The following is a 12,577-nucleotide window of genomic DNA, read 5'->3' on the forward strand; positions in this document are numbered from 1 at the left end:
GCTGCATGTCTCAGGAATGGGTTGTTTTATTATAGCTAAGGTTTCCAGCCATATACCCATAAATATACATAGACTGAAAGGTCTGGAGAAGGAATTCCTCTAAGTAGGGTTGGGTAACATCGGTTGGGAAAGTGTAAGATGTCACAAATCAGAAAAGACTGATGACTGTATCTGTAGAAACAAATGCAAAACAGTCTGGAATGACAACATAGTCAAAAGGAAATACATTTCATCAATTTCTGAAAGGAAAATTTTAAAAAATTGGAGGAATCAGTAAAAAGTAACAGTCTTCACAGACTAAAAGAATTTAGGTTCCATCCAAGGTTTTTACTGCTTTTCAGAGGTGTTTCTGTGCAACCATTATATTACCTCCTAATGACCATATCCAGTTTCAGGCTTTTAACCAGCAGGAGAATCTGAGCTCATCTCTCCAAGTCATATTGCTATAATTTCTGGGAGAAATGTTGGTTTAGAAGCCAGAAGCCCTTTCCCCCTGTCGAGCTGAAAGTGAGGCTACATCTCTCTCAGCTTACTCATCATTCATCACCACACCATCTAATTAAGTGGGTTGAATCTTGGCCACATCACATTTAAAATGAGTCACATAAAGCATTTTCTAACACAGTTCTTTTAAGATTGGTTGGAACTTTGAGATGTTACGACTCAACTGTCAAATGTTATCTAAAATACTGTTGATATTTACATGAGACCTCACAATTTTATACGTTTCCTGTCCGAGAAAAAAATTTCAAGTTGAGCTTGAAGCGGATGTAATGCAGATCAAACATCACCTCCTCTTTTTTTCTTCAGATGACATGTTAAGATATTTCTCTAAGTGATTAGGAGAAAACATGAAAGTATCCAGTAATCCCAAATGCTGGGATTGAAAGGCATGGGAAGAGAGAGGAAAAAGGTCCAAGAGTCTAGGTGGCAAGCATGCCTGTACCTCCACCCAGCCCACAGGAATGACCTATGATGTCCTGCAGTGGAGGAAGTCTATGGAAACACCAATCCTCCTGCCCTCCTCCATGGAATAACCCCTGCTCCTGTGCCTCCAGAGCAGGCTGAAGCCATCATTAACCTTTCGTGGGTGTTATTGCTGTGTTATGTGCAGTCACACACTTCTGGACTGCAGCAGTGGACTCTTCATCAAGCAAGCAAGACTCACCCATTTTAGAAAAGATGGTGAAAATCACATCATCACTCCTGGCTTCAAAGAATTTCAGAGCTTCCAAAGTTTCTGGGCTGCTAAGAGCCCTTAGGCTACAAAATGCTGGGTTTGGCTGCAATAGAGTTAATTTTCCTCATAGTAGTTGGTATGGGGCTGTTTTGGATTTGTGTTGGAAGCAGTGTTGATAACACAGGGATGTTTTCGTTATTGCTGAGCAGTGCTTGCACAGAGTCAAAGCCTTTTCTGCTCCTCAGCCCACCCCACCAGCGAGGAGGCTGAGGGTGCACAAGGAGTTGGGAGGGGACACAGCCAGGACAGCTGACCCCAACTGACCAAAGGGATATTCCAGACCATATTGTCATGCTCAGCAATAAAAGCTGGGGGAAGAAGAAGGAAGGAGGGGATGTTTGGTGTGATGGCATTTGTCTTCCCAAGTAACGGTTAAGCATGATGAAGCCCTGCTTTCTTGGAGATGGCTGAACACCTGCCTGCCGATGGGAAGCAGTGAATGAATTCCTTATTTTGCTTTGCTTGTGCGCACGGCTTTTGCATTACCTATTAAACTGTCTTTACTTTAACCCATGAGTTTTCTCACTTTTATCCTTCTGTTTCCCTCCCTATCCCACCAGGGGGGGAATGAGTGAGGAGCTGTGTGGGGCTTAGTTGCCAGCTGGGGTTAAACCACGACACTGGGCAGTAATCAACAAGGGTATGCCAAAAGCCAAGATGGACAGAGCTGTCAGCCAGATCTTGTGGAGTGCTACCCTGCTCACTTCAGAAGCACATGCCACCCCTCAGTGGAAACAGAAGCAGACCTCTATTGCTCTTTCCAGCTGTGGCACTTTTTGGTCACCTCAGACTGCTCCCTGTGGAAGTTACTCAAGAGCAGTGGAGCTCCCAGCATAGGGCCAACTGAGTCATCCCTTGGCTGTTTCTGCTCTCCTTCCACAGTGCTGTCTTTGGGAACACTCTGTTCCCTCCTCCCAACCAGTTTCAGTTTACAATCTCTTCATGATCAACACAGTTTGGCCTCATTCCCAGCCCCCAGCTAGGCTTCTATAACTGGTAGCGAAGGGGTCATCAACCAAACCACCAGACCGTCAAGGTCCTGTCACCATCTTTGCACCAGGCTTAGCTGTCTTGGCCTCTGCAACCTGGCAAAACTGGTATGTGAGGGACTGGGCTTAGAGAGAGAAGTCTCAGTTTTCAACTAACACCTTCTGAGGTGTGTGGGTGGACCCTCACACCTTTAAAGCATTTCTGCCTGTGCACATCTCTACAGGCTGCACACGAAGGGGATGTGATAAGGATCAAGGATTCCTCTTTTTCTGCAAATGACCTATTAAGATATTTCTCCAAAGTGAGTAGGGAAAAAATGAAGGAATCTAAAATGCCCATAGTGAAAGAAAGAGGAAATAATCTAAGAGTCCTAGTGGCATTCATGTCTTTCCCTCCATTTGGATACATGGGAATCACCTGCATTCTGCACTGCAGTATGTCCATGGAAACAGCAGTTCTGCCCTCATTAGCAGGATATGTTCCCTGTATTGCCCTTGCAGTGAGTAGGGTAGCAACATACCTTCCTGTATTAGCAAGAGTGGTCAGAATATCAAGGGATGTGATTATCCTGCTTTACCCAACACTGCTGAGTTAACCGCTTGAATACTATGTGCAGTTCCTGCACTGAAGCACAAGCAATTTTGAGAATCTGAAGAGAGTCTTGCCGAACTTCCATGAAATCACTGGGAGCTGGAGCAAAGGAAATGCACAGAAAGGCTTGGTTTGCTCAGGCTGGGGAAAAAAAAAAAAAGGGCATGGGGGAAACTCACTGCAGTTTTCCACTACTGGATGTTATTATGAAGGCAGAGCCAATTCTGAAAATTGGCCAGTAAATGACAAAAGGGGCATATTAAAAATCACAACAAGGGGATGTCTGACTGCATAGAAGCAAAAAAACCAACCAAACAAACCAAAAAATACACCCCCCCCCCCCCAACACTATAGTGGGAAAACACTACAATAGATATCCAGTGGGTGGTAAATCTCCACCCTCAAAGTTTTGAAAGTCTTCTGGACAAAGCCTTGAGCAACAAAACCCAACTTTGAAGGTTAGGTCTTTCCCCTGCTTTGAGCAGGAGGTTGTATTATAATTGACTTCAGAGATGCCTTACAACTTAAATTCATGATCCTATGAAGTCTGATGTCACCATAAGCTTTTCTCAGGTATTATTGTTGTGTTAAATGATGGCACAAACTTCTGTATTGCAGCATTGTGTACTTGACTACTTGTCAAGAAAACAACTTGCCTGTTTTAGGATAGCGTGCTAGAATCACATCGTCACACCTTGTTGCAAAGGATTTCAGAGCTTCCAAAGTTTCTGGGCTGCTAAGTGTAGCAGGGTATAAAATACCTCGGTAGGAAAACAGCACGCCTTCTGGGGGAATCTTTTCACTTTGTGAAAAAGAATTTTCCACTATTTTGATGACTCTATCCCTATTTCTGCTCATGTTTGTATCCCTGTGGAACTCTTTTCAAACAAACAAGATACAGGCAATTCTGTACTCTGTCAACAACTTTTGAAATTACAGGACTGCAGACTGACAATAGTGACATAGAGTCTTTGTTGCAGCTGATACTAGGAACAGGAATCTACTGGGGCAACAACTAGTAGCATCCAGAATGTTAAAAGAAAGCAAAGAAAGACCTATAAAAGATATTCTCTGAAATATTTTTAATTGGTGAGCAATGCAGTGCAATTTGCAAACTGGACAACCAACATGTAGTGGACAGTGGATCTCAGCCGAGATTGCTCTTGACTCTGCTAATGGATACACATCCAAGGGTGCAACTTCATTCCAGGCAGTGGCTCTATCCTGTAGCCGGTCACTGTAACATCATCACTTCAGGCAATATGTCCAGAGGTAAGGACAACTACCTCCTAAGCCATACTTCTCATGATTAAACACTCACATTTGAGATTTTTACTTCACCAAATCCTACAGGAGGGTTACTTGCATATGAAGCCCTAATACCTAGATTCTGCATTAATGCGAATCAAATTCTACCTGTATGACTTCAGCTCTATTTCTCCCTACCAATGTCCATAATTTAATCTTTGAGTGAAATTGTTCTTGATGGGGGAGTTACTGGTATTCTGGCTGATGCCTTTTTGAAAGATAAAGAGTACTGAGATGGAGAAATAGGTATCTCCACAGGTCACGCCAACAGAGACGTGCAATACAGGAAAGCTGGTGAGGGGCCTGGAGCACAAGTCTTATGAGGAGCGGCTGAGGGAACTGGGGTTGTTTAGCCTGGAGAAAAGGAGGCTGAGGGGAGACCTCATCGCTCTCTACAACCATCTGAAAGGAGGTTGTAGTGAGGTGGGTACTGGTCTCTTCTCCCAAGTAACAAGCGATAGGACAAGAGGAAATGGCCTCAAGTTGCACCAGGGGAGGTTTAGATTGGATATTAAGAAAAATTTCTTCACCAAAAGGGTTGTCAAGCACTGGAACAGGCTGCCCAGGGAAGTGGTGGAGTCACCATTCCTGGAGGTATTTAAAAGACATGTGAATGTGGTGCTTACGGACATGGTTTAGTGCTGTCCTTGGTAGTGCTAGGTTAACGGTTGGATTTGATGATCTTAAAGGTCTTTTCCAACTTAAACGATTCTATGATTCTATGATTCTATAACTCAGCACTTCTCAGGCCACACCTGGAGTACTGTGTCCAGTTCTGGTCATCACAATTCAAGAAACACACAGACAGACTGGAGGGGGGTCAAAAGGAGGGTCGCAAAGATAAGAAGGCTCAGGGAGGACCTCATCACAGTATTCCAGTACTTAAAGGGCATCTACAAAGAGGACAGAGGCTCTCTGTTCACAAGGAGCCACATTGAGATGGCAACAGACAATGGGTACAAGTTGTACCGGGAGGTTTCATCTCAATATAAGAAATAAATTCTTTACAGTGAGAACAATCATTCACTGGAACAACCTCCCCAGGGACGTGGTAGAGTCCTCATCACTGGAGGTTTTCAAGACGCAATAATCTCATTTAGGCCCCCTTTCCCATGAAAGGTTGGACCAGATGGTCTTTTGAAGTCCCTTCCATCCTGGGCTGTTCTATAATTCTATAAAAGCAATGCCTCTGAGTGGATCTTGCCTGCTAACGTGAGCCTGTAATCTGAAATCCATCTTGAAATTCTGCATTCGGAGAGATTAAAATGCCTAAGAATGCTGATCCCCATTCCCTTTCATTGTCCTCCCTCTAGCTTTGATCCAGTTTGTGCTGAAGTCATGGGGAAGACACCCTTTGTCATTAATTAAGGTTGTGTCAGATCCATATTTTTGCTAGTGATCTTTTCTGTGAATATGTTGCCCAATTTGAAACATTTTTGAAAAAAAAATCTACATACTAAATAATAAGTAGTCTAGAAAGACTGTGTTTGGCTAGAAAGAGAAAAGGGGCATTTCCTTCCAGATGATAGCTACTGAAACAAGGCTGTTAAGTTTATCTGAATATGGCTAGTTGCCATCTTATTCAGCAAATGAATGTAGCCAAAGCAAGCCAAGATCTCACCTTTAAAACAAAAGCCCACTATTCATCATAGTCACTGTAAAGTCCGCTGCAATGTGATTATTACAGTAATTCTAAGGTGCTTGGATCATTTGATCTAGTTTTCTAGTGTATAGCATTCAGATGATCTCAGAGCGAATTGGAAAGCTCTTGCTCTAACCACTTTTCGTGACTCTTCAGGCTTTACAGTACACTTCATACTTTAACTTTCTTCCCAGTTTAGTTCTTCCTATATGTTCTTCAAATGCTTTGTCCATTTTCTCATTCTGATCTTCACTGAAAAGATTCTTCCAGTCACTTACAGCACCTTCAAAGAAGCAAAGAAACTCTTGAAAAACAAGAAATTTTATTATTTTTTATTCCATAGATCTGTCATTCTTGTTCCATTGTACACTAAATGGAGTTGATCCATTTTTCAAGATAAAACTTCACTCATTTTTTGCACCAATATAACTTTGTGAAGTCAGTGGAGCTACAGATCTGTGAAACTGCTATAACGCAGAAGAATGTAATCCTATTCAGGTGACCGTGTCCAAAAAGCAGCCTAAAGTCTGTTTCCCTGCAGCTCTCTACTCCACTCAGTTATGACTGACAAGGTGGAAGATCATAAAGGCTTAAGAATCATCTGGCAGGAGGCAGAGCTGGGTTTCTGCTCCTTTGGCAGCTTGAGCTTTTATCCAGTCACTTCTTTAATGTAAAATACAAACATAAATTCTGGCAGCCAGGTTGGCCCTCTCATGTCTGTGTCCCCTACACTACACTGCAAAAGCAGTTCCCTTTTGTTTCCCCTTCTCTACATACCTGATTCTTGCGTGCTTGGCTTACTTCTAACCTGTGAGTGTGAACAGGGGGTTGGCAGTGTCCCTTTCAGGAGATCCTACACTCTCCTAAAAAGTGTGATCGTGCCTCTCGGGCTGAGTTTGGTCCAGTTTCGCCAGCTCACGTAAGCCTCTATGGCTGAAGAGTCAGTGATCTTGGCGCAGAGATGGAGAGGCGTTCAGACATATGACAGCTCCTCCTTTCTGCCAGTCATCTGTGGGCCTCTCAAATTTGCTCCGTGTGGTTGCTTCTCCTGTGCTGGCTGCAGCCTGCTGCCGGAGCCTTGCTGGGTCTCTTCCTCACCAGTGCTCCTTGACTAGTCTTCTCAAGCATAACAGCAATAACCTGCTTGATACTAATCTGTATTGCTAATGTGTGTGCAGAAATGAAGCAAAGGATGGGTGGCCCAAGCTCCTGAGGGTGTGACATTTCTACCTCTGGACCTCTTGGAGATTCCTACCTTTGCGAAAGAGAAGATTGCCAAATGCCCCGTGGGTCTTCTGCGAGTTCTTCTTCATTGACTGGAAGCTGCTCCTCTCTACCACAATCTGAAGCTCTTTTTCAGTCAGGGAAAACCCAAAGAAAGCAGCTATGTTTTTCACAGTCAGGACCGGATGCTGAAAAGAGGAATGTAACACACCACATGACATTTGAACAAATTGCACTGCTTTCTGAGGTGTTTGCACTTCCCTACATCTCTCTGCTGGCTACATATATAGAATATTCATAGAGTTCAGTAGAACTGGAGTGGTACACAGTGCTTCTCTTCTCCATAATTATTTCAGAGGAGATATGAGCTGTCTTTCTATAGATCACAAAAGATTGTATGTGATTTATAGTTGAGCAAAATCTACACTGTTGAATATATAAAAGCTGCCTCAAAAAAATTACTGGGGTTTTTGATTTACGGTGATTTGGGCTTATATCACAGCTAAAGAGAAAACAAGAATCATTTTCACAAACAACAAAATTTTAGAAAGGTTTTTAAGTTTGAATTTCACCTTTCCTTCCCTTAAACAAGAATCTGTCTCATACAGTATCATGCAGTTTGAATACACTACATGAATATAATGGTTAATTTGTTTAGGAACAAACGCTCTTTGAAGTATAAAATATTTGTAACTATTGATAACCTCACCTCTTTTAGCTCTTCATAAGTTATTGTCATAACATTTTCATCATCAGCATATTTGTTCCATTTGGAGATGTATTCAAAGTAGCATCCCCAGGGCACTAAATAAAACAAAAGAATCCTAAGATGAAGCATAAATGAAGATTAGACAAACTGCTTATGAAATAAACCAATTTTTACTCCTGAAGTTGATGCCTCAGCCATGGGCGTTACTAATCATGTCTATGCCAGAGTTTACACCCTTCTGTGGGAATTATGGGGGTTTGCTCCAGGCTGTTCTGACACGTGCATATGTCTCAGGCATATGATATGATTTGTAAGTCAGTACAGTAAAACTTGTTAGTATTTCAAGACAGATGTGAGTCCACCGAAGAGCTATCAGTACTCAAACCATCTTGCAGACTCCCTTAATCCAGTTGAAAACCTTGTCTAACCCTCCCTTCTGCTGGCCATGTGATATGCCAAACTGAAGAATTTATGCAATTTTAAACCAGTGGGACTATTTTCTTTCTTTTTTAATGCACTACACTTAGTCCAAATCATTCCTCTGGTCCAATTTGGCGTGTAGGTGCTTAGACGTCTGCGTGGGCACAAGATGGTGGACATTGGAGAAGAGAGGTGAAGGGGATCCAAGAGAGAGATAAGGAGGAACTGCTTCTTCCAGAGAAAAACATCAGTTTGTGCAAGTTAAAGCAGTTTGTGGAAGTGCAGTTTTGATAAGGATTTATCCTCAGGCAGTAAGGCAAGTACTGTAAACTTTAGTTCAAATTTCTAACTTTCTGTCTTTAATCTCTGCTTTTGTACTGTAACCCAAAAAATCCTAGTGAAACTGCTTTAAAAAGTGCAAGGTTTTTAGACAAAGTCAAGGCATTGAAAAATTGACACAGACAGAAGAATATACTGTACTTTTCTTTGTCATGAAAGCTACAAAGAAATCATCCCAGGTCTCGTAGGAGGGAAGAGGAGACATGGCATTGGAGAAATGGTAGAAAGATGTAGCTACATCTTTTGGATTGCGAATGAGCAGCAATATCTAGAAAAAATTAAAATATTTTATTTGTAGAGAAAGACATAATAGATTATAGTATAAAGAAAACAATAATCTACTTTGTAATTGCAGTTTGGGGAATTTCTAATACCTTGTATACTACTTGCAGAAGTAGCAATTTCATTCTAAATTCACAAGGTGAAGCATTTCACTTTGCTTCAGTACCTTGTGAAGATGATTGCCTATAATTATTAAAATATCTTTTACAGATTAATCAAGATTGCCTATGATTATTAAAATATCTTTTACAGATTAATCAAATTAATTATGCAGAATCTAAGAATATTTTGCTCGATACAAGCATCATCCATCATTTAGGTAGTGGGGAAAAATCACAAAAATACAAATGGTCTCTGAAACTTAACACACTGAAGCCCTCACTTGTGACAACACACCATAAAATGCCTCCTGTAGGAAATTGTGTCAAAATACATTTTACTGCTGGAGGATTTGTTCCATCCCTCCATCTTGCTGTGGAGACTGACACAAAGGTGTCAATAAGGATGAACTGAGATTAAGTGAGATGAATGGCCACACTTAAACAGGCATGTGAAAATGGCCAGGCTAAACACTTAAGTGTAAGAGTGATTCCGAAAATTGGCAGAAAAGTACTAAATTGGCTTTAAAAAAAATCTGTTGGAGTGTTTGCTTTCAAGACATTAAAATCAGCACTCACCTTGGCTTTACGTTTGAAGATAGAGCTGGGAAGATTTTCAGGAAGGAGATGAGTAAATATAACCCTTCGAGAAGGTAATTTGTTCATTCGCTTTAAGAATGGGAAGGAGGAAAGTGGACAGTTCAGTTAATACAAGTATTTCCATCAGCCTGTGATAAAATATTGCCTTGCTAAACTTATCAACATATCACTTTTTTGTGAGTGTTATCCTGGGATCTTAGTGGACTCCTCTGAGTAGCTCTAAGCTTCAAAAGCCCCTGAGAATAAGCAATTGGAAGAAGATTATCCATTGCTAATTCTCTTCAGTGATAATGAATTTAACATGTTCTGTTAGACAAGGTACCAAATCTAAAGGTAAGAGGCAGACTCTAACTGGGGGTATGTGAAAGCTGAATGATCTCAAGGAGAGAGAGAAGGGGTGAGGAGGAAGAGCTAGTAAGAGATAAAAGCCAGTATTTCAGTATTTGACCTTTCATGAAACTATTTTTAAATACAAAACACGCTATGTTGAATTTCTGCAGTTCTTGTGTACCTAATGAGTATGTGTTCCTCTCAAGCCCTCTAAAGTGTCCATTTATCCCTCAGCATTTGGCAATGCAGACAAGATTCATCCTGACCAGATGCCACATACAGAGAAATGGGAGAGTTCTTAGCAAACAGTGGGATATTTCACACACCATAAATTCAGTATTTGAAGCACAAAATTTTGACAACATTCATACGTATTCTGTGCCCACCTCAAACTTCTCAGTATCTCCAATTTCCAGGTAGGGGAATTCTTCTAGTTCTTCATCATTCATGCTGCTTTCTTTATTCTGTGTTTTCTTTTCAAATATGGCCACCAGATCATTTAAGATTTGACCCACCCAGTTTGTGCCTGAAAGGGGAAAAATAGAGAATTGTTTGTAGAACCTTTAGAATAAACAGAAATGGACTTGCCAGGAAAGCCAAGAGGTACGTAGTACTACCAGGTGAGTTGCCTGGTCTCCTTTCATGTGGTACAATCACAGCTGACTATCTGGACAATCACCTCTCAGGGTCCTACCTTTGCTCTTTATAAGGACACATTTCACCAACTTGAATGGCTCAATACTTAGTAAATTAACTTATATATTGTAAATTAACTTGTATATTTTAAATTAGCCAATAAAGGAGAAGAACCACTACGATTCAAATAGGAAAACATGCATTAATGGAATATTTTTTAATTGTGACAAATATAAGGGGGATTAGGGTTGTAAACCTGTACCTCAAAACCTCGTATATTTTATGTTTTCTGATGTGCTGCACAGGATTACCTTGGGAGGAAAGATGAGTCACAGAACTTCAACAGGGGAGCAGAACTAGATCTGAAAATTGTGCTGTATGTGCTCATTTTCTTTACCAATAGGCAAAAATTCTCTAAAGTGACATTTCCTATACACAATTATTATGTTTTTATTCAAAACATTAAAAAGAGCCTGTAGAGAACTCCCATCTGTAGTTTACCATTTCCTGACTTCTGGACACTGGGTTCCTACATCTTTGTCACTACAGTCTTAATAACTGCGTTCTGGTGCATAGCATTTCTTCAAAAAGAAAACATGATTAAAAAAGCAAAAACTTCACAATCCTGCCAGCTGTGACTAGCTACTGTAAGACGGTGTGAATCCAATTGCTGGAGGAGAGAAACAGCTACATTAAAATGGATATGAGATGCATCTTTTATGTCTTTTTCTCAGTCATTTGAAATATTCCCTATATAAAATTTTCATAATTAATCTTGTTGTGCTTTTTGAGAACCATATCAGTTCTACAAAATTTTGTGAAAATTCTAAATACTATTATTTAGTATAATATATAATATTATATATATCATATAATATATATTATATATAATTAGTACAAACCTACTTATTTGCCATTGCATAACTTTATTTATGAAGAAAGCAAACTATATTCACCAGATTTAGGGTATCCTGCCAAAATGATATCATCACTTCTGGCTTCAAGGGACTCCATGGCTCTGAATACTTCAGGACTGCAAAAAGTAGCAGGGTAGAGAATCCCCTTGTAAGAAAAAAGCAGCTCGTCGCGATCCATTGTGTTAGCAGCAACCATTGCCCTATCTATGATATCAGCAAATTTTTTTCTGGACTTCTCCATTCTTCTCTCTCACACACACACAGGCTCTGTCACAGTGTGAAATGTTATGCAGAAAAAGAGAGCCACAGATTACCTTTTAACAGGGGGTTGGGTTTGCTGGGTTTTTTTGACCCTGTGAGCAATAATTTACTACTCTTTCCGAAGCTGTAAAGAAATACGCAACTCCAGTCAAAGACCTTGAGTCATTTGAACCTTTTGAAATCAACAGAAGTTGAACATAGGCAAACAAGAAAAACAAGAAAATGAAATTGCATTCTAGGTTAAAAGGCTTGAGTGGCTTCAAAATACGATGCCAAAAAATCTGTAATTACAGCACAGAGTTTATAAACAAAATATATCAAAATAGAGCAACGTGAATTGCAGGCTGGGGTTTAAATGGCACAATCACATTCCTCATGGCAGTTCTGCTCCTTCCAGTACTTGTTCTGCTGGGATTTTTTTTGTTGTTGTATCACTCATCTTTCTCACCAAACCAGGATCAAATGTATTGGGATTGGGAGAGAAAATGTTCAGTGCACTAGTGATGGGGCTGTGGACCGTCCCGTGAGGGTGGCCAACTGCTCCCTCCAGCTGGTCCCCAGGAGGGCACGTAGACACACACACTCTCTGGCCATGGTTTGGACTGCAGCACAGAGTTCTGGCTTTCTGGTGCTTACATGGAAATGACTCATTTATACGTGTTCTTTCCTTAATGAGCTCAATCATTGTTTAACAACTGATCAGTCGTTACTGAGTTGGTAATAATATAACCTCAGCCACAATGATTAGCACTTATAATGCACTTTAGATGATGAGCTTCTGACTGCACTGACCTCAGTAGAAAAACTGAAGTTAGGCCCACGCTTAATATTCAAGTCTCTGGCAAGAGGATGGGTCACCAAGAACAAGAAAATAGTTCCCCCAAAAAATTCATGCCAAGCATCTAAACATTGTTCTTCCTTATCTCTACCTGAATGCTGCCCGTTGGGCACTTGGAGCAGCGACTGCATACCTGTATGCTTCTGCCATTT

General features: G+C 40.8%; 1 protein-coding gene across 1 annotated transcript; it reads right to left on the minus strand.

Annotated features, from left to right (window-relative positions):
* Nucleotides 1–3,770: 3,770 nt before the first annotated feature.
* Nucleotides 3,771–11,625, minus strand: LOC128150380 (sulfotransferase 6B1-like). The gene is made up of 7 exons (XM_052806527.1): nt 11,366–11,625; nt 10,160–10,299; nt 9,423–9,512; nt 8,605–8,731; nt 7,705–7,799; nt 7,027–7,183; nt 3,771–6,054 (listed from the first exon to the last, which is right to left on the minus strand). The coding sequence occupies exons 1-7, from the start codon at nt 11,565–11,567 to the stop codon at nt 5,924–5,926; spliced, it is 942 nt and encodes a 313-aa protein (XP_052662487.1). The 5' UTR covers nt 11,568–11,625; the 3' UTR covers nt 3,771–5,923.
* Between the last annotated feature and the right edge of the window lie 952 nt (nt 11,626–12,577).

The sequence above is a fragment of the Harpia harpyja genome, chromosome 13 (genome assembly GCF_026419915.1).
Source record: "Harpia harpyja isolate bHarHar1 chromosome 13, bHarHar1 primary haplotype, whole genome shotgun sequence".
Lineage (NCBI taxonomy): Eukaryota > Metazoa > Chordata > Aves > Accipitriformes > Accipitridae > Harpia > Harpia harpyja.